General features: G+C 42.2%; 1 protein-coding gene across 2 annotated transcripts in view; it reads right to left on the reverse strand.

Annotated features, from left to right (window-relative positions):
- The window catches only part of Kdm2a (lysine demethylase 2A), a 99177-nt gene that overhangs the window by 39741 nt on the left and 37174 nt on the right, over nucleotides 1–22262 (reverse strand). For both annotated transcript variants that reach the window (XM_090347284.1, XM_090347285.1), the window contains exons 4-10: nucleotides 14553–14691; nucleotides 13550–13628; nucleotides 11732–11778; nucleotides 7330–7508; nucleotides 3699–3805; nucleotides 2561–2654; nucleotides 1342–1495 (exon numbers count right to left, since the gene is read on the reverse strand). In XM_090347284.1, the coding sequence (XP_090203410.1) occupies nucleotides 1342–1495; nucleotides 2561–2654; nucleotides 3699–3805; nucleotides 7330–7508; nucleotides 11732–11778; nucleotides 13550–13628; nucleotides 14553–14691 (799 nt within the window). The remainder of the gene's footprint in view (nucleotides 1–1341; nucleotides 1496–2560; nucleotides 2655–3698; nucleotides 3806–7329; nucleotides 7509–11731; nucleotides 11779–13549; nucleotides 13629–14552; nucleotides 14692–22262) is intronic.

Here is a 22262-nt window from a genome sequence, read left to right on the forward strand (position 1 = left end):
GTATATCTTTTGAAAAGCCTCCACTGGCAATTCTGACACATTGCTGTTATTTTGTACCCACCCACCCATCCCTGAAAAACGTATGAGTTTTATGTTGTTGATGTCCCCCCATCACCCCCAGACTGGCACTAAAACTCAGTATCTGCAGCTGCTTTCGGCTTTCACTCAATGGCTAAGACTCTACCAAGTGAGCAATGCTTCCAGCTCCCCATCCCCTTTTTTCCCTTTGTAAAAAATTATATTCTCGGGGCTAGGAGCTTGGCCTAGTGGTAGAGTATTTGCCTAGCATTAATTAAAGACCTGAATTCGATTCCTTGGTGCCACATACACAGAAAAAGCCATCAGTGGTGCTGTGGCTCAAGTGGTAGGTTTTAGACTTGAGAAAGCCCAAGGCTAGTGTTCAGGCCCTGTGTTCAAGCCCCCAGGACTGGGGGGGTGGGGTGGTAATCATGTTCTCAGCATCTACTCTATGACAATAAGAAAGGGGTATCCTAGTTTTTTTCTCACCTTAGCATTATAATGAATGCTACTGGAAGACCCATTATGTACCTTTAGTTGTCCTCAAGAAAAGAAAACCGCGGGGCCGGGAGTTTGGCCTAGTGGTTAAAGTGCTTGCCTAGCATGCATGAAGACCCGGGTTCGATTCCTCGGTACCACATACATAGAAAAAAAAAGCCTGAAGTGTTGCTGAGGCTCAACCTTGAGAAAGCTCTAACCTTGAGTAAGTCCAAGGACAGTGCTCAGGCCCTGAGCTCAAGCCCATGACTGGCAAAAAAAAAAAAAAAAAAGAAGGGCCGGGAGTTTGGCCTAGTGGTTAAAGTGCTTGCCTAGCATGCACGAAGACCCGGGTTCAATTCCTTGGTACCACATACATAGAAAAAAGCCGGAAATGGTGCTGAGGCTCAAGTGGTAGAGCTCTAGCCTTGAGAAAGTCCAAGGACAGTGCTCAGGCCCTGAGCTCAAGCCCAGGACTGGCAAAAAAGAAAAAAAAAAAAGAAAAGAAAACCGCAAAGCTGGGCGCAGTGACTTACACCTGTCATTCTAGGTACTCAGGAGGCTGAGATCTGAGGATCACAGTTCAAAGCCAGCCCAGGCACTAAAGTCTGTGTGACTCTTATCTCCAATTAACTACCAGAAAAGCAGAAATGACAATGTGGCTCAAGTGGTAGAGGCTAACCTTGAGCTACAGAGCTCAGGGAGAGTGTCCAGGCCCAGAGTTCAAGCCCCATGACCAAACAAACAAACAAAAAAAAAAAAAAAAAAAAAAAAAAAAAAAAAGAAAGAAAGAAAGAAAGAAAGAAAAGAAAAAGGAAACAATCTTCTTTTCCCTTCTTCACTTACCGGAAGGAATGACGAAGGTATAGCCCTGCTTGAGCTCAATGCGTTGGCAATCTGACACCCGGTCACCCAGAAAGATGTCTCCCTGTTTCCCTGACAGCAGCCAATTCTCGTACAGCTCCAGGTTGTGGGCTGTAGGGGGGATGAGCCAGAAGACCTGTGAGTTAAAAAACTTCAGTCTGTTAACAGCCATTGACATGACCCAGTCGTCTCCCTCAACTAATAAACATGTACAAAGATTACTAGGCAGCAATCAGGCAGGCAATTCTCCCAACCTACAGAATTTGACTATCTGGGTAATTCTCAGGCTCAAAAAAATAGATCTTTCTCATCACTTATAAAGACTTCCTCGAGGTGTAGAACCCAGAACCCATCCATGACTCAGAGAAAAGGAGCCTAGGGCTTGTTACCTGGAGAGTTCCTTATAAGCTCTAGAGACTCTGCTTCTGGATTCCTAAGGAACACCATTATTTGGGTTCACCATCTTCAAGAGACTGGCCTGAGGCTGCTTTGTTCCTGGGTAGTAACTAAGACTAGTAGGACAAAACTTAATATCTAAAGTAAATAGAGTGATTTTGAATTTTGATATACTGTAATTGAAGACTAAAACCTCACATTTAAAACAAACCAAAATGTTTCCCATTCCACTTCTACTTTTGCACAAAATACATTCACTTCTAGTAGGGGAAAAAAAAAACACCTCATATGATAAAACTCTGACACATATTAATTCTACATTTCATTCTCATGTAAGTTTCAGAAACATTTTGAGAAACTGACTTTCTTCCAACATCTGTTTTTATCTTCAGAAGGATGTAAAAGCTTCCTCTGGCTACCCTTCAGATCCTACCTCCACCTAGGGAAAGATACCTTGTACCCTAATTTGCTGATTGCATTTGTGCTCCCTTCTACTATTATACTTAAAAAATACAGAATTATGTTGCTCTAATTCCCTCCTTGGCTTTGTTTGGAGAACTCTACTTTGGGAGCCTAAAAACAGGACTACAAAGATTTCTTAAGTACTAGGCTATTATTGGCTTAATAGCAGACAAGATAAATATTACAACTCTACTGAACAATAGACAAGAAGGTAAATTAAATCCATAATCTTTTCAGATATGTACAGGGTCTAGCAGATTCATTATTAGGGTATTACACCTAGCATGCATGAAGCTATACAGTCAACTTCTGATTTCAACCCCCACAACAAATATGACCATACCTTTCCACCTTGGTGGATGTGATACCAAACAGAGGTACCACCAAAGTCCACATGGAAGTCAGTATAGCAGCCTCGAACACTCATTAGACAGTACCTGACCCAAAGAAAAACAGCAGCATTAGTGCTGATGGATTAAAGAGAACTAAGCCACACAATCCACAATCCTACCCAACATATACTCCCCAACTTCCATCTGATCAACTTGTAGATAGAAGGAACACAATTTTAAATTATCACCCACTCACCCCCTTAACTCAAGTTATCATAAGAGCTGGGTATTTTTTTCACATATTTCTATTTTTAAAATTCTACTGTAGCCAGGAACAGTGCCTCATGCCTGTAATCCTAGCTACTCAAGAGGCTGAGATCTGCAGATCAAGGCTCAAAGCCTGCCCAGGCACAAAAAGATCTGAGACTCCAATTAACCCCTAAAAAATGTGAAGTGGGGCTCAGCTCAAGGGCAGGGTGGTAATCTTGAGCTGAAGAGCTCAGGGATAGCACCCAGACTGAGTTCAAGCCCTATGACCCACCAAAAAAAAAAAAAAAAAAAATCTACTGTAGGGGAGGGGAGTTTGGCCTAGTGCTAGAGTGCTTGCCTAATATGCACACAGACCTGGGTTCGATTCCTCGGTACCACATACATAGAAAAAAAGCTAGAAGTGGTGCTGCGGCTCAAGTGGTAGAGCTCTAGCCTTAAGAAAGCCTAAGGACAGTGCTCATGCCCTGAGTTTAAGGCCTAGGACTGGCCAAAATAAATAAAATAAAATAAAAAAAATAAATAAAAGAATACCATCATTTAAGCCAGGCACAGTGGCTCATGCCTGTAATTCTAGCTACTCATGAGGCTCATGTGGTTCAAAGCCAGCCACGGCAATACAAAGCCAAAAACTCTTATCTCCAATTAATCACTAGAAAACGGGAAGGAGTGGGTTTAAGGGTAGGGTGGTAGCCTTGAGCTGAAGAGCTCAGGAACAGTGCCCAGGCTCCATGACCGCCCCCCCCCCAAAAAAAAATCTGCTGTAACTCATCCATCTTTCTGATGATTTTGTATAGAGCAAAACTTGAAAGAGAGGAAGTCGTCCTTGCCATCACTTTAGTAACCATATACACAGCAGGAAGTATAGGGCAAGTCACTTACTTCTGCACTTTAGGGTACTGCATCTCTAAAATGGCATTTGTCGATTCAGTCTGACTTTCCTTCAAATGCCTTGGCCACATGTTGTCTACCCAGTCAATGAAATCCACCTTCACAAAGGAGGAAGAACAGCCAAATGAAGGAATCAATCAAGGTGTCCAACAAAATATGAAAAGATAAAGAAAACGTGTTTGTGCCTGCACACATGCACACCCATGCATACATGTGCACGCCCATGCTACACACACACAGAATGGAACATTACATAGCCATAAAGATGAAATCAGGTCACTTACTGGTGGCTCACACCTGTAAAATACTAGCTACTCAGGAGCTGAGATCTGAGAATTGCAGCCCGCCTGGGTAGGAAAGCCCTTGAGACTATTATTCTCAATTAACTACCAGAAAAGGTTGGAAATGGAGCTGTGACTCAAGAAATGGAGTGCAAGACTTGAGAAGAAAAAAAAGTACAAAAACAGTACCTAGGCCCTGAGTTCAAGCTCTAGGATCAGCACACATAAAACACATACCTGTAATCCTAGCTCCTCAGAATTGAGATCTGAGGATCAATGTTCAAAGCCAGCCCTGGCACTAAAGTCCAAGTCTCTTATCCCCAATTAACCACCAGAAAACACAGTGTTGCTGTGGCTCAAGGGGCAGCCTTAAGCTGTAGAGCTTAGGAACAATGCCCAGGCCCAGACTTCAAGTTCCCAAAACGACACATACACACACCACCCCCCCCCACACACACACACACGAGAGGGGAGGCTAGAATGTGAAGAGGAGGCCCAGACTTCAAGTTCCCAAAACAACACACACACACACACACACACACACACACACACACACACACACACACACACGAGAGGGGAGGCTAGAATGTGAAGAGGAGGCCCAGACTTCAAGTTCCCAAAACAACACACACCACACACACACACACACACACACACACACACACACACACACACACACACAAGAGGAGAGGCTAGAATGTGAAGAGGAGGCCCAGACTTCAAGTTCCCAAAACAACACCCCCCCCCCACACACACACACAAGAGGGGAGGCTAGAATGTGAAGAGGAGGCCCAGACTTCAAGTTCCCAAAACAACACACACACACACACACACACACACACACACACACACACACACACACACACAAGAGGGGAGGCTAGAATGTGAAGAGGAGGCCCAGACTTCAAGTTCCCAAAACAACACACACACACACACACACACACACACACACACACACACACACACACACACACACACACACACACACGAGAGGGGAGGCTAGAATGTGAAGAGGAAAAAAAAAATCCAGGGCTCCAGTGGCTCACACCTGTAATCCTAGCTACAAAGGGAGATTGATCTGAGGATCAAGGTTCGAAGCCAGTAGGAGCAGACAAATCCAACAGATTGCCATAACCCATCAGAAAGTCAGAGGTCATTAAATGCACCTGTGCAGGCATTGTTCTACTCGGCCTTGTTCTCAGGACTTTCACCTTCATTCCTGGCTGGTGTTCATTTAAACCACACCAAACTGGTTAACTGGAGTCTCTCATATTTGTCTGCCTGGGCTGGCTTTGAACCTCAGAGCTCGTATTTCAGCTTCTTGAGTAGCTAGGGTTATGTAAGTCAACAGAGAATAGTGATGCTAATAGTTTTAACAATGTCCCTATGAATGCCCCTTTTTCTCCACATAAATGTACTTTCTGCTTCCTACTGTAGTGGTTAGCATATTGTAGCTCCCTATATTGTAATGTGAAAAGACTGACAAAATAATGAAGCAATACACTTCTTCAATACATTGTAAACTCTCATGTAGAGAGGTCTTCCTCTGGGTGACAGGTGTTTTTTATTGTTGTTTTGTTTTTAAATGAAGTGCTCATTCAGGAAAAGAATGTCAGAATATCAACTCCCTTTCCACTGACTGCAGAGGGGACTTACAGTAACTTGTCCATATTTTGGCATGGACATTTAATGCTTAGCTTTTGTTAGGCTGTTTGTAAAATACCTTGGTTCATAAGACAAGGAATCTCAATAATGATAATTACCAGATTCAACCTGTTCTGTACCACAACCAAGCCCAAACAGTCTAAGACCTAAGACCTGATCTATTTATACTGCACATTACAAAACAAATGCACATATTGCTATAACCTTTTTGTTTGTTTGGGATAAATACAGAGAGCCTCACATGTACTAGAGAAGCATTCTATCACTGAACTCACTAGTTCCCCAATCACTACTGTCATGTTTCACCCACTTCCTTCTGCTAGATGGGCAGGAGTAAATGACCAATCTTCTCAAGCAAGACATCCAAACTTAAGCTTGCTGCTACAATGGGCATGTAGAAGCATCCTATCTTAATTCTCCACAATTATTTAACCTATGATATTCCTTTTGCCTGTAATTCTAGATTTTCTTTGCTAGGTTAGTCTTGAACGCATGGGCTTTAGTGATCCTCCTGTTTCAAAGTCTTGAGTAGAAGAGGTTACAAACTTGCAACTAACCTCTGAGTCAAAATAAATGGAGGAGGGACTTCTTTTCACAAAAAGAAGTATCACCAATATTATGCGGATAACTACTACATTGCCAAAAGATGGGCTAAATTAACGTTTGCTGTTAGAAGAACTCAAAACAAATGAAAACATACATGAGGGTTGGGAGTTTGGCCTAATGGTAGAATGCTTACCTACCATGCAGGAAGACTCAAGTTAGATTCCTCGGTATTACATATATAGAGGAAAAGCTGGAAGTAGCCGGGAGCAGTGTCTCATGCCTGTAATCCCAGCTACTCAGGAGGCTGAGATCTGAGGATCTGAGTTCAAAGCCAGCCCGGGCATTAAAGTTAGACACATCCTTATCTCCAATTAATCACTAGATCATGGGAAGTGGGGCTGTGGCTCATTAGTAGGGCAGTTGCCTTAACCTGAAGAGATCAGGAGCAGCACCCAGGCCCAGAGTTCAAGCCCCATGACCGATTTAAAAGACAAAACAAATACCACAAAACAAATAAAAACACCCTGGGGTTGAAGGCATGGCTCAATTGGTAGAGCACTAGCCAATGAGTGAAAGCAACAGTTACCAAGTATGAGTCTTGGTCTGGGACCTGAAAAAAAGAAAACAATCCTGCTAGGCACTGATAGCTCATACTTGCAATTCTAGCTACTCAAGAGGTTGAAATCTGATGATCATGGTTCAAAGCCAGCCCGGAAAGTTCAGTGACTTTTATCCCCAAATAAGCACCAAAAAAAGACCCAAAAGTGAAGTTATGGCCAAAGTGGTAGAGCACTAGCCTTGAACAAAAGAGGGACCATGCTCTGAGTTCAACTCCTATGACTGGCATAAAAAAGAAAAACACAATCCTTAGCTGAGGGCTCACACCTCTAATTCTAGCTACTCAGGAGGCTGAGACCTGAGAATCACAACTCAAAGTTAGCCAGGACTGGAAAGTCCATGAGATCCTTACATCCAATTAACCACCAAAACCCCAGAAGTAAAGATGTGGCTCAAGTGGCAGAACTCCAGCTTTGACTATGTTATTTCAAGCCCCAAGACCTGAACGAAAACAAACAAAACAAAAATCATTTTGACAACAATGACAATATGGAGTAAATGATGAGACTAACTGTGGAAGGCCTCTGGACCATGTTCTCCAGCCTGGTATGGCTAAATTCTAAGCTGATGACATTATAGAGTTTCTCTCGCTCCTCCTCTGGAGTCTCATAGTAGCGTGTCCATTGAGCCATGGTCATTTCAATGCCTTTCTGTGTGTTCACGTCCATAACATCCACCATCCGACGACTCCCTGCCATGAGAGAAGGATTGATTATCTCCACTGACACTCTTACATATAGTAAGAATATATAAAACACAGGTAGAAGAAAACAAACCATCCTTTCTTATTTAGGCAAAGAGAAAGGTCTTTACTGGAGATGGATAAGTATAATCAAATTTCAGGGAATAAAAAAGGTAATCGGTACAGCTAAAAATGACAATCATTTCCTATGCTATCTTTAGTACAGTCAGGTAATGAATGTTTTATTCAATATCTACCTTAATCCTAATAATTCTAAATGCTACGTGTCAATCAATATCTATTTTATGTTAGGTACCAGGTACCATGCAAGAAAAAGTAGGACAAGAACCTTGGCACTGACTCTGAAGTAATCTTACCTAGTGAGTTATACCCCTATGCAAGTCTTGAAAACTGAGGGAATCTCTCACAATTTGAATAAAGGACTACTTGTCTGTGGATATCAGATGTTAAAACTGAATGTAGGGGTCACGAGTTTGGCCTAGTGGTAGAGTGCTTGCCTAGCATGCAAAAAGACCCGGGTTCAATGCCTTGGTGCCACATACATGGAAAAAGACAGAAATGGTGCTGTGGCTCAAGTGGCAGAACTCTAGGCTTGAGAAAGCCCAAGGACAGTGCTCAGGCCGTGAATTCGGTCCCCAGGACTGGAAAACAAAAAACAAATGAACAACAACAACAAAAAAACTGAATGTAGGGTTGGGAATGTGGATTAGTGGTAGAGTCTTAGCCCTGAGTTCAAGCCCCAGGACTGGCAAAAAACACCCCAAGCAGAGACAATAGCATAAGAGAAAATATGGAAAGGCAGTACAACAGTTATCAGAACATGGTGATGTAATCAAGGAAAAAAGGAGTTGTCAAATATAGCTAACCTTGTAAGAACTAATGTACTTGGCCTTCAGGTAGTATTAGGACATGGTACGCTGCACTCAAAATTTAGATAATAAATAAGAGAACAATTGATCCATGAAGCAGATAGAACAGATTTCCCATTAAAAAAAAAACAAAAAACAAACAGGAGGTGGTGACTCACGCCTATAATCTCAGCTACTCCAGAGGCTGAGACCTGAAGGTCCTGGTTAAAGTCAGCCCAGGCAGCATGGTCCTTTAGCGTTTTATCTCTGATTAACCACCAGAAAATTACAAGTGGCAATGTGGCTCAAATGGTAGAGCACTGGGCTTGTGTGAAAAAAGTTTAGGGACAGTGCCCATGACTGGAGTTTAAGCCCCATAACCAACCAAAAACAAAAGCAAAAAACAATGGATTGACTAACCAAAAACAAGCAAAGGACAAAACTACCATGAAAGAGCACTTCATTCACTAGGTTGGCCATAATTTTATTTACAGTTTTTTTTTGGTGCCAGATCTACGGTTTAAACTCAGGACCTAAGACTGTTTCCCCTTTTCCACTCAGTGCTGGTACAATAGGTCTTGAGTCACAGCTTCATTTCCAGCTTTTTGGTGATTAATTAAAAAGTCTCATACTATTTCTTGACTCTCTCTAGTCTCCTTTACTTCTCTGAACACCTTTTTCTTTTCTTTTCTGTCAGTTGTGGAGCTGGAACTCTGGGCTTGGGCACTGTCCCTGAGCTCTTCAGCTCAAGGATGCTGCCTACCCCTGGAGCCATATAACCACTTCTGGTTTTCTAGTGGTTAATTAGAGATAAGAGTCTCATGGGCTTTAGTGCCCAGGCTGGCTTTGAACCACAACTGTCATATCTCAGCCTCCTGAGTAGCTAGGATCACAGGTGTGAGACACCACGCCCTGCTACTTTCTAATTTACTCCATATATAGTATCTAGAGGAAAGGAAAGGCAATGATCTTTCAAATCCTATGAAAGCCAATTAATAAGGGCCTTCTAACAATGGAAGAAGGTGCAGTAATGGTCATTTATGACCCACAAACTATAACAATGTACAGCTAACAGAGAAAAATTATGGTTCTATCTAAAACTACCCCATGGGTTCAGGGACTTGCTGTTCTAAAGGTTCATTAAGAAAAGAAGCAAAAGAGCTGGGCGTGGTGGCTCACGCCTATAATACTAGCTACTCAAGAGGCTGAGATCTGAGGATCACAGATCAAAATGGTTTAGAGCCCTAGCCTTGAGCTGAAGAGCTCAGGGACAGTGCCTAGACCTAGAGTTCAAACCCCATGACCCCCCCCCCCCAAAAAATAAATAAATATTAAAAAAAAGAGGAAAATGTAATTATTCAAGTAGGCTATGTAAAGCCTTCTGAGAAGCGCTGCTTGGGAAGAGTTAGAAAGTATTTTAATTATTTAGCTCCAGGAGCTGTGTTAGGTACTAGGAAATACTTGGTGCAAACAGAGGGTTAAAACCTAATGAAAAACAAAACAAACAAACAAAAAGGATTATGAATAACAGAGATTGGAGAAATTGGGCTACCTGTGACTTTCACCTGATAAAGTATCCTTCTGGTTAATTTCTGTTAACCAGGATCCTCGTGGCCAAAAGTTGGTACTGCAATGCCTGATTTCTTCTGTTGTCACAGAGCTTGAACTCAGGACTTGGGCATTGCCCCTGACCTTTTTATCTCAAGGCTATCACTCTACCACTTAATCTCACAGACTTTCCTGCCTGGGCTGGCTTTGAACCAAAATCCTCAGATATCAACCTCCTGAGTAGCTAGTATTGTAGGTGTGAGCCACCAGTGCCTGGTTGCAATACCTTATTTCTAAGGCAAAGAATGGCTGGGAATGTGGCTTAGTTGTTTGACTAGCATACATGAAGACCTGGGTTCAAATTCTCAGTATCACATAAACAGAAAAGGCCAGCAGTGGTTCTGTGGCTCATGTGGTAGCAGTGGTAGTAGCATTGAATAAAAGAAGCTCAGGGACAGTGCCCAGGCCCTGAGTTCAAGCCCTAGAACTGACAAAAAAAAAAAAAAAAGAAAGAAAGAAAGAAAGAAAGAAAGAAAGAAGGAAAGAAGGAAAGAAGGAAAGAAGGAAGGAAAGAAAGGAAAAAAAGATGGGGGCAGAGGGGGGAAAAACTGTTTAAAATCTTTTTTTGTTATTGTTGGTTGTGGGGTTTTAACTCGGGGCTTAGGCGCTGTCCCTGAGCTCTTCAGCTCAAGGACAGCACTCTACCACTTTGAGCCATAGCGCCATTTCCCGTTTTCTAGTGATTAACTGGATTCATGCCTGTGGTGCTGGTTTAAAGCTAGAAATAGAGGCATGGCTCAACTGATAGTGGTCTAGTCCTAAGCAGAAAAATTCCCTAAGAGCAAGAGATCCTGAGCTCAAGCTCCAAACACACATACACACACGCACACGCACACGCACACGCACACGCACACACGCACACACACACACACACACACACACACACACACGGCAACTTTTCAAACATCTTTGAAAACTTCTTAGCTGTTAATGACATAGTACTTTTTTTTGGTCTGAGATTGGGTCAAACTATCTGACACTTCTGCTCAATGGCTAGTGTTCTACAGCCTGAGTGAGTCCACCCCATGAAATAGTACTTTCTTTTTGGTCAGCCCTGGGGCTTGAACTCAGGGGCTGGGCACTGTCTTTAGACACTTTTTGCTCAAGTCTAGAGCTCTGTCACTTAAGCCACAGACCACTTCGGATTTTTTCTGTATATGTGCTACTGAAGACTTGAACCTAGAGCTTCGTGCATGCTAGGTGAGCACTCTACCACTAGGTTACACTACCAACCCTGTTTCTTGTTTTTTTTATTTTTGCCAGTCCAATGGGGCTTGAACTCAGGACCTGAGCACTGTCCTTGGACTTTCTCAAGACTAGCGCTCTACTACTTGAGCCACTGCACCACTTTCAGCTTTTCTATGTATGTAGTACCAAGGAATCGAAACCGGTCTTTGTGCCTGCTAGGCAAGCACTCTATAACAAGTAGGCTAAACTCCCAGCCCCAATGTTTTTAAAGAAATGTTTTATTGTAATTATAAAAGTGATGTACAAAGGGGCTAAAGTTACATAAGACAGGTAAAGAACACATTTCTTTTTGAACAATGTCATCCTTTCCCTTGTCTGTTTTTCCTCCCACCCCCATTTACCAGTTTTACATACACAGTTCTTTTTCACCAAGTGATAGTAAGTACCAACCACTATTGCATTTGTTCACCTGAAACAGTACTTTCTAATCAAGTATATACTTCAAAGTTCCTAGCCCTTAAATGTGTCTCAAAATTAGAGGCAAAAAAAAAAAAGTTTCATACTTACCCACACACATTTTGACGTCATTCACAGTGAAGTCTGGGTCAGGCATCCTATGAAACAAATACCAGTAAAATTAACACATACATACATACATATACATATATATATATATTTAATAGTACTGAAAACATTCCAAATAGACGTATCTTCACATTTAGGTTTAAAATTATTACTTTTGTTGTGTGTATATGGTGCTGGGAATAGAGCTTAAACCCAAGGCCTGGGCACTGTCCCTTAGGCTTTTTACTCAAGGCAGAAGCTCTTATCACTTCCACCACATGTCCCCTTCTGTTGGATTGTTGTTGTTGTTTTAATTGGAGATTTTGCCCACTCTGGCTCAAACTGTGATCTTGAGATCTCAGTCTCCAGAGTAGCTGGAGCACCAAAATTACTTCTTGAAAAATAATCATATATTTACCACTATACATAGGGGAGAAAAATATAAGAAAACGTTAATCCAAAAATCTTTCTATAGGGCTGGGAATGTTGCTTAGTACTAGAGTGCTTGCCTAGCATGCATGAAGCCATAGGTTTGATTCCTTAGACCCCATAAAGAGAAAAATCCAAAGGTGACACTTTGGCTTAAGTGGTAGAGTACTAGCCTTCAGTAAAAGAAGCTCAGGGACAGGGAACAGGATTGGAAAGAAAGGGCCTGGGCATGGGGGCTCATGCCTGTAATCCTAGCTACTCAGGAGACTGGGATCTGAGGATGTAGGTTCAAATCCAGTCGGGGCACTAAAGTCCATGAGACTCTTATCTCCAATTAATAACCAAAAAACTGAAGTGGTGTTGTTGGTCAACTTGTGTTGCCCCATGACTGACAATTTAAAAAAAGAAATGAAGGAAAGGAAAGGAGGGAGAGAGAGAAGGAAGGAGGGAGGGAGGGAGTGAAGGAGGGAAATTTTCTGTTTCTGTAAAATGTTAAAAGGACAAATGAAAATTAAAAAAAGAAAAAGAAAAAAAGATTAATTCATCTGGATGCTGGCGCTGAGCTTTTTGTGCTCAAGGCTAACACACTACCACTTGAGATATAGTTTCACTTCCAGCTTTTTGGTAGTTAATAGGAGGTAAGAATCTCATAGACTTTCCTTTCCCAGGCTGGCTTCATACCACAATCCTCCAATCTCAGTCTCTTGAGTAGCTAGCATTACAGGTATGATCCACCCACACCCAGCTTGGTTCACTGCTTATTTATACAACAAATAAAACACACAAAAATGAGCCTATTTCATACAGGAAACAATTTAGAAAATTACTTTTTTTTGGGGGGGGGGTGGGGAGGTTGGTTGTGGGTCTTGAACTCTGGGCCTGGGCACAGTCCCTGAGCTCTTCAGCTCTAGGCTACCGCCTTGCCCCTTGAGCCACACATCACTTCCTGTTTTCTGGTGGTTAATCGTAGATAAAAAAAAATCTCATGGATTTTAGTTACTGGGCTGGCTTTGAACCTTGATCCTCAGATCTCAGCATCCTGAGTAGCTAGGATTACAGGTATGAGCTACCGGTGCCGGGTTTGAAATATACATTATGCTTTGTTTTTCGCTAGTCCTAGGGCTTGAACTCTGGGCCTAGGCACTATCTGTGGGTTCATTTTGCTCAAGTCTGGCATGGTACCACTTTGACCCACAGTATCACTTCTGGCTTCTTCTGTGATTAACTGGAGATAAGAGTTTCACAGACTTTCTTGCCAAGGTGGATTTGAACCACCTAGGATTTCAGTCTCCTAGATAACTAGGATTATGGGTATGAGCCACCAGTGGCCAATTACTTTTTTTTTTTAATGTAACTGGGATTCCAATATCAAGTCAAGTCCAAAGTACTTACTTTATTCCAAGTCCATCAGAATTCTTGAAAATCAGAGGATCTCTTAAGCCTCCCCGTTGTATATATTCCACATTAAAATCTGTAAAACATTAAAAACCAATTATTACAAAGACTGGCCATATCCCAGAAAAAATAAATGGATCTAAGTAAGAGACATTTGGTGCTTAGAAATTGGTATGCATGGGCCGGGAGTTTGGCCTAGCGGTAGAGTGCTTGCCAAGCATGAACGAAGACCCGGGTTCGACTCCTCGGTACCACATACATAGAAAGAAAAAGCTACAAGTGGTGCTGAGGCTCAAGTGGTAGAGCTCTAGCCTTGAGAAAGTCCAGGACAGTGCTCAGGCCCTGAGCTCAAGCCCAGGACTAGCAAAAAAAAAAAAAAAAAAAAAAAAAGAAATTGGTATGCATATAGTTATATTCTGTTAGATGCTAATTATATGTTCCTCACTAAGAACTGTCTAAAAAAGGGGGCCAGGAGTTTAACCTAGTGGTAGAACGCTTGCCTAGCATGCAAGAAGACCCGGGTTAGATTCTTCAGTACCACATACATAGCGGGGAAAAAAAAGCCAGAAGTGATGCTGTGGCTCAAGTGATAGAACACTAGCCTTGAGAGAACCCAAGGGCAGTCAGTGCTTAGGCCCCTGAGTTCAAACCCAGGACTGGCAAAAAAAAAGAGAGAGAGAGCGCACAAGCACACTGAGAAACAGGGCTTAAGAGTTTACGACGTAAGTAACAGGATAACAAAAAATTAATTCTGACCACTAAAATATATGTTATCTTTGTTAATTAGCTAAGGAGGGTCGGGAGTTTGGCCTAGGGTAGAGTGCTTGCCTAGCATGCAAGAAGGCCCAGGTTCAATTTCTTGGTACCACATACATAGAAAAAAGCCAGAAGTGGTACTGTGGCTCAAGTGGTAGAGCTCTGGCCTTGAGAAAGTCCAAGGAAAGTGACTGTGTAACTCTTACATTAAGGGGATGGAGGGATGAACCAAAATGATACTGACCTTTTCCCTCCATAAAAGTAACAAAATTTGCATTATATTTGTTGGTGTGGAGTTTCTCTTCTAAGTCAAAGGTTCTTTTTCCTTCAATTTCATCATCTGAAATGCCATCATCTTCATACCGTCGTCGCATGGTGCCACGCTGAGAAAAAAGGAAAATAAAGATGAAATCAGGTAATTTCATGTTTCTTTTAACAAGTGTTTTCTACATGTACAGTGCTTCCTTCAACTCCAGATGCCAGATCAAGCAACAATTTTCCTTGTGGTATGGATCTTTTGTTTTTCTCAGCTGAAGATCAACCAATGTTCTCAGAAGTTAACCAAGTTTTAATGAGTCATTTTTTTCCTACCTATGAATTTTACCCTTTGCTAGTAACTAAGCCTAGAAATATACATTCATAATGAAAGCATAAACAAATAGGATCTATAATGTTCTGTCAGATCATAAATTGCCTGAATCATTATTCAAGTTAAAGCCAGGTATGGTGGCTCACGCCTATAATCCTAGCTACTCAGGAGGCTGAGATCTGAGGATCAAGGTTCAAAGCCAGACTGGGCACTAAAGAACCCGAGACTCTTATCTCCAATTACTCTCTAGAAAACTGGAAGTGGGGCTTGGCTCAAGGGTAGGGTGGTAGCCTAGAACTGAAGAGCTCAGGGACAGCACCCAGGCTGAGTTCAAGCCCCATTCACACCCCACCCCTGTGCCCCCAAAAAATACTTCTAGCAGAAAGCCATGCTTTATGGAGAGAATTAGCAATGGATCTTCCTGAGTGAGAGATTACTAATACCCGCTAAGGGACAGCATATTTCCCATTGTTTAATATGCTACTTTTGTTTAATAGTCTACCATTCCTTGTTTCTGGTTCTATTTTTGTTTTGTTTTGGTTGGTGGTGGGGCTTGAGCTCTTCAGCTCAAGGCTACTGCCCTACCCCTTGAGCCACAGATCCATTTCCCATTTTATAGTGGTTGAGAAAAGAGTTCCACTGACTTTTTAGTGCCTGGGCTAGCTTTGAACAGTGATCCTCAGATCTCAGCCTCCTAAGTAGCTGGGATTAAAGGCGTGAACCACCACACCTGGCTTGTTTCTAGCCTTTACTTGACAAATTCTTTCAGTGATCACTCAGCTATTATGGCTGGAGAGAGAAAAAAAAAAAAAGGCCATTCCTAACCAGTGGCCTTTTTATATATTAAAAAGTTTTAGAGGTCAGGAGTTTGGCCTAGTCATAGAGTGCTTGCCTAGCATGCATGAAGACCCAGGGTTCAATTCCTGGGTACCCCAAACAGAAAAAAGCCGGAAATGGTGCTGTGGCTCAAGTGGTAGAGCTCTGGTCTTGAGAAAGCCCAAGGACAAGGCTCAAGCCCTGAATTCAAGCCCCAGAACTGCACAAAGAAGAAAAAAGATGGCCCGAGTTTGGCAGAGTGCTTGCCTAGCATGCATGAAGACCGGGGTTCCTTGGTACCACATATACATAGAAAAAGACAGAAATGGTGCTGTGGCTCAAGTGGTAGAGCTCTAGCCTCCAGAAAGCCCAAGGACACTGCTCAGGCCCTGAGCTCAAGGCCCAGGCCTGGCAAAAAAAAAGAAAAGAAAAGAAAGAAGTTTTAAACTCAGATGTATGAAAACATTATACTTCATATTTGTATTTAGTAACATTTATATAATACATCTTCTAAAACAATTATATCATTAATAGTATTTTTAAATCAAGATGATTTCTCCATCTATATTCTGTCAGAAATTAAAGATTCTGCTCTAACTGCCTGAGAGCACAGTTTTTGAGTCACTTGCTGGGGATAATATAAGAAATCAAGTAACTGTGGTAGTTTCATGTCTCACATTGTGAAACTACTTTTTAAAATCCTAACAGCACAGCCTTAATGTGTACACTTCTATACTTTTTTCCCCGTATGTATCCCAATTACCCTGAATTCACAATCCTCAAACTGTCTTTTCCCTCCAGCTGCCATTAAACATACTCAGCACCAAACTTGAGCTTTTATATACATTTTAAAGGAAGAAGCAAGTAAACCCTAATACCGTAACTCATCCTAAACATATATTTAAATAGCATATGTAATTAAATAACTCAACTTTAAAATCTTGTTCCATTTTGTTTGCAAGTTCATAATGCAACATTATTACTTCAAGGTCACATTTTGAGACAGACAAACAGGATAGATACATACATATACACTAATCACTGTCTAGCTCCCTCTGTACTACTTTCATATAAAATTACCTGAATATACTGTCATACAAGTAGTGCTGAATATGGTATAAGTCAGATACTTGATATACAGAAATGAATACGCATAAGTCTGACCAATTAAGGAGAGTGTTCGCTAATAAGAGAAAAACATGTAAATAAACTACTGTTCTTTATTGACAAATGATCTACATAAGATGCTCTTTTTTTTCTTCTTTTTTGTTTTTTGGCCAGTCAGGGGCTTGAACTCAGAACCTGGGCACTACTCCTGAGCTTCTTTTGCTCAAAGCTAGCACTCGACCACTTGAGCTACAGCGCCATTTACAGCCTTTTCTGTTTATGTGGTACTGAGGAATTAAACTCAGGGCTTCATGCATGATAGGGAAGCACTCTACCACTAAGACACATTCCCAGACCTTATTCATGTATTGTAAGTTCTAAACATCTATAAAGAAGTGATCGCAATTCAAAGTCAGCCAGGCACTAAAGAACCAGAGACTTTAATCTCCAATTAATCACTAGAAAATACGAAGTAGGACTATGACTCGGGCAGGGCAGTATCCTTGAACAGAAGAGTCAGGGACAACGCTCAGGCCCAGGGGTAGGGCAGTAGACTTGAGTTCAGGGAGCTCAAGGATAGCACTCAGGCCCAGAGTCCAAGCCCTATGACCCTCTCCCCCCCTCTCTCTCTCCCTCTACACACACACACACACACACACACACACACACACACTCTATAGTCTTCTGTTCCTCTGTGAGGGGGAACAAAATACTTCTTTATGGTTTCTCCTCACTTACTAGACTTTTCAGTATTTTCTTTTTAATATATATATACCTGCCACCCAAAGGTTATGAAGCCATTAAAAATGTGATCATTTAGGCTGGCAATATGACTTAGTGGTAGAGTGCTTGCCTAGCCTGCATGAAGCCCTGGGTTCAATTCCTTAGTACTACATAAACAGAAAAGGCCATACCTGGCACTATGGCTCAAGTGGTAGAGTGCTAGACTTGAGCAAAAGCAGCTCAGAAACAGTACCAGTCCCTGAGTTCAAGCCTCAGAACTGACAACACACACACACACAATAATAATGATAATAATAATAATAATAATATCTCGGAACTGCTCCCCCTCCCCGCCCCATGATAGTAGGACTGGGATGATGGTCTAGTGCTGGACCAGCATGCATGAAGCCCTGGGGTCAATTCCTCAGTACCACATTCACAGAAGACCGAAAGTAGTGCTGTGGCTCACGTGGCAGAGCACTAGCCTTGAACAAGAAGTGTCCAAGGGGGGCCGGGAGTTTGGCCTAGTGGTTAAAGTGTTTGCCTAGCATGCATGAAGACCCGGGTTCGATTCCTCAGTACCACATACATAGAAAAAAGTCAGAAGTGGTGCTGAGGCTCAAGTGGTAGAGCTCTAGCCTTGAGAAAGTCCAAGGATGGTGCTCAAGCCCAAGCCCAGGACTGGCAAAAAAAAAAAGAAGTGTCCAAGGACAGTGCCCAGGCCCTGAGTTCAAGTCCCAAAACTGGGGGGGGGGGTAAATAAATAAATAAAAATCATTTGTGTGTGTATGCTGGTATAAAGGCTTGAATCCTGGGTCTGGTGTCTTGTTCCATCCACCTGTGGCATTGCAGGTGTTCTATCGCATGAGCCATACCTCTACTTTTACACCTTTCCTGGTTAATGGGAGACAAGAGTCTCAGATTTATCTGCCTAGGCTGGTTTCAAACCTTGATTCACGGATTCCAGCTTCTTTTAGTAACTTGGAATATATGCATGAAACCCTGGCACCTACTGTTTCTCACACTAGAATTCAGGCCCCAGTACCCATACACATGAGCACATATGTATATGCACACTTGCACACACAAATTACCATGAGCTAATTGAAATCATAATCCACATGAAAATATCTGCTTTTCTAATTTTTTGGGGGGTGGGGGAGTGTCATGGAACTTGAACCCTGAGACTGGGTATTATCCCTGAGCTCTTCAGATCAAGGCAAGTGCCCTACCCTACCCTTGAGGCACAGCTTCTCTTCTGATTTTCTAGTGATTACTTGGAGATAAGAGTCCACTTTGTAGAACGGGAGCTGGCTTTGAACCTTGACCCTCAGATCTCAGCCTCCAGGTAGGAGCCAGCACACCCAGCTGATTATTTCCCTCTTAAAGCGGAAGAAGTATGTGTTTTGACCTAGTTAGTGGTTATGGGGCTGGGCACTGTTCCTCAGCTCTTTAGCTCAAGTCCAGCACTCTCCCAGTTTTTTGCTACTTCCAGTTTTCAGGTGATTAATTGGAGATAACAAGAGTCTCGAGGGCTCACTTTGAACTGCAATCCTCAGATCTCAGCCCCCTGAGTAGCTAAGATTAAAGGCATGAGCCACTTGTGCTCCTTCTCTTAAGACTTGTCTGTAAATAACTAGGAAAAAAAAACCCAAAACTAGAGACTGGCTAATCTGATTACCACACCAGTGTGAGTGAAAAAAACCAAGTGAGTAGCACTGGGCCCTTAGTTTAAGCCCTATCAGCATACACAAGCATAAACTCATGTGGATGCTAAAGGAGAAATAAGAATGAATTAGGGTGACTTTTTTTTTGTAATCTACCAAGAACAGAACTACAAATCTGAAAGGATAACTTGTCCTAAAAAGCATTAACTGTAATCCTAGCTACTCAGGAGGCTGAGATCTGAGGATCAAGGTTCCAAGCCAGCTGGGGTACAAAAGGACTTGAGACTCCAATGAACCTCTAGAAAACAGAAGTGGGGCTTGGCTCAAGGGTAGTGTGGTAGCCTTGAGCTGAAGAGCTCAGGGACAAGCCCCATCACACACACACACACACACACACACACACACACACACACACACGCACGCACGCACGCACAGGTCTATATAGCTAAAAACAAGTTCTAAAACAAAAACAACACATTTTTTTCTCAAATATTATTAACATTAAGATTAAAATATCTCCTCTACCATCCCAAGCAATAGGTTTCTAGTGTTTTTCAAATCCATACTTTTTTTTTTTTTTTTGGTGAGTCATGGAGCTTGATTTCAGCCTGGGCACTCTCCCTGAGCTGCTTCTGCTCAAAGCTAGAGCCATACCACTTGAATCACAGCTCTACTTTTTGCGGGGTTAGTATATTAAAGATCAAATTATAACAGACTTTCCTGCCCAGGCTGGCTTGAAACCACAATTCTCAGAGCTCAGCCTCCTGAGTACTTAGGATTACAAGTGTAACCATGGCACCTGGCTTAGGGATGAAATGCACAGTGTTAGCAATTAAAGAGGCGTTCAGCTCCACAAGTGTTGGTTAAAGAGAAGTACCTGTTCTAAGTGATTGTTCACACTACTGTTGACCTGAGCTAAGAGCATGAAGGAAAGGTCAAATGCAAGTAGAAGGGTAGAGCAGTAAGATAGTATACCACTACCACCCACTAGCACCAGGCAGGTTTTTTTTTTTAAATCTAGTCTGCTAAGATTGGTATGTATCTTACACCCACATCTCAAACAGGACTAGTTCCTTCTCCCATTGTACATGTCCAAAAACCACAGGTGAAAAGTGACTGCCATACTAGACAGCATGCAACTGTTGTACCTGAATTCCTAGAACCCCGAAAAAACCACCAGAGGCCACAGTCAAAGCTAAAAAGCAAGGGTCATTTATTACGAGTTTAAACTCGGACCTCCACGTACCCGTAGCTGGCAACGCTAAGAAGTCCGAACAAGGCTTTTACACAGCTTTTATACAAACAACTTTTAGGGGAATTCCATAGTTAAAATCACCTGATTGACTGTTTGGTAACTTCAAACCACTGATCGCTTTAAAATTAGTCAGAGCTCAGGTGTCTAACCACTGAACAGCAAATCCTGGCTAGCATGTGTTTTTGATTCCTAGTACATGGGCCTGAAGCAAGGGGCGGGGGTGGGGGGATGTCATTCCCAGAACATGGGACAATCTTGGAACAACACAACTATTGAAAGCAGGAAAACCAACTGAGGACTGGTGGCTCATACCTGTAAGCCTAGCTACTCAGGAGGCTAAGATCTATGGATCAAAGTTTGAAATTATTCTCAGCAGAAAAAAAAAAAACATTCTTAACTCCAAACAAAGCCAGCAAAATGCCAGATTGAAGGCATGGCTCTAGTGGGAAGAGTCTCAGCCATGAGCAAAAAAAAACAAGTGCAAAGCCTTGAGTTCAAGCCCTGGTACTGATGGATGGGCATGTGTGTGCATACATATACACATACAAATACAGCAGAACCTCCTGAGAAAATCAACCACTGGGAAGACAATTTGATATACATAACTTTGTGGGAAGGCAATACATTGAAACTATGTTATATTTTTGCTAGGATAATCAAGTAGAAAGTTTGCCTACAACGGGCTGAGTTCATACTCAAGTGCCACAAGGGCAAAAAAAATCATTTCCTGGGGTGGGAATGTGGCCTAGTGGTAGAGTACTTGTCTAGCATTCATGAAGACCTGGGTTCGATTCCTTGCTACCACACAGACAGAAAAGCCAAAAGTAGTGTTGTGGCTCAAGTGGTAGAACACTAGCCTTCAGCAAAAGAAGCTCAGGGACAGTGCCCAGGCCCTGAGTTCAAGTTCCAGGACTGGCAAAAAAAAAAAAATTAAATACACTAGAAAAATCAATGACATCGAAAGAGTTTCAATCCACTCCTTGCCTTGTAATTTTTACTTGCTGGGCTAACACACACTGTGACCCCTAGGTAAATGATGAGCAATGATGAACTCTGAGTCAGAACTACTTATTGGCCAGAAAAGCAAGTATGTTGTTCAAAAGCTGGAGCTGTTTTTTCATTTAATTAAACCATTCTGTTTGAGAATAACTATAATTTAGTGTAAGGTAAGTCAACACCGGGGGTGGGAATGTGGCTTATTGGTAAAGTGTATGCCCAGCATGCATGAAGCCCTGAGTTTGATTCCTCAGTACCATATAAATAGAAAAAGATAGAGGTGGCACTGTGGCTCAAGTGGTAGAGCACTAGCCTTGAGCAGAAGATGGTCAGAGACAGTGCCCAGACCCTGAGTTCAAGCCCCAAGACTAGCCAAAAAAAAAAAAAGACCTGGAGCAGGGTAGCCTAGTGGAAGAGTATATGCCTAGCTAGCATGCATAAAGCCCTGGTTTCAATTCCTTAGTACTACACACACAGAAAAGGACAGAAGTAGCCAGGCTTGGTGGCTCACATCTGTAATCCTAAGCTACTCAGGAGGCTGAGATCTGAGGATCAAGGTTCAAAGCCATCTCAGGCACTAAAGTCTATAAGACTCCTATCTCCAATTAACTACTAGAAAATGGGAAGTGTGGCTTGCCTCAAGGGTAGGACAGGGGCCTTGAGCTGAAGAGCTCAGGGACAGCACCCAGGCCAAGTTCAAGCCCATGACCTTAAAAAAAAGAAGAAAGAAAGAAAGAAAGAAAGAAAGAAAGAAAGAGAGAAAGAAAGAGAGAGAGAAAAGAAAAGAAGGAAAATGCCAGA

The sequence above is a fragment of the Megascapheus bottae genome, chromosome 16, assembly GCF_031878675.1.
Source record: "Megascapheus bottae isolate mThoBot1 chromosome 16, mThoBot2.hap1, whole genome shotgun sequence".
NCBI classification, from domain to species: domain Eukaryota; kingdom Metazoa; phylum Chordata; class Mammalia; order Rodentia; family Geomyidae; genus Megascapheus; species Megascapheus bottae.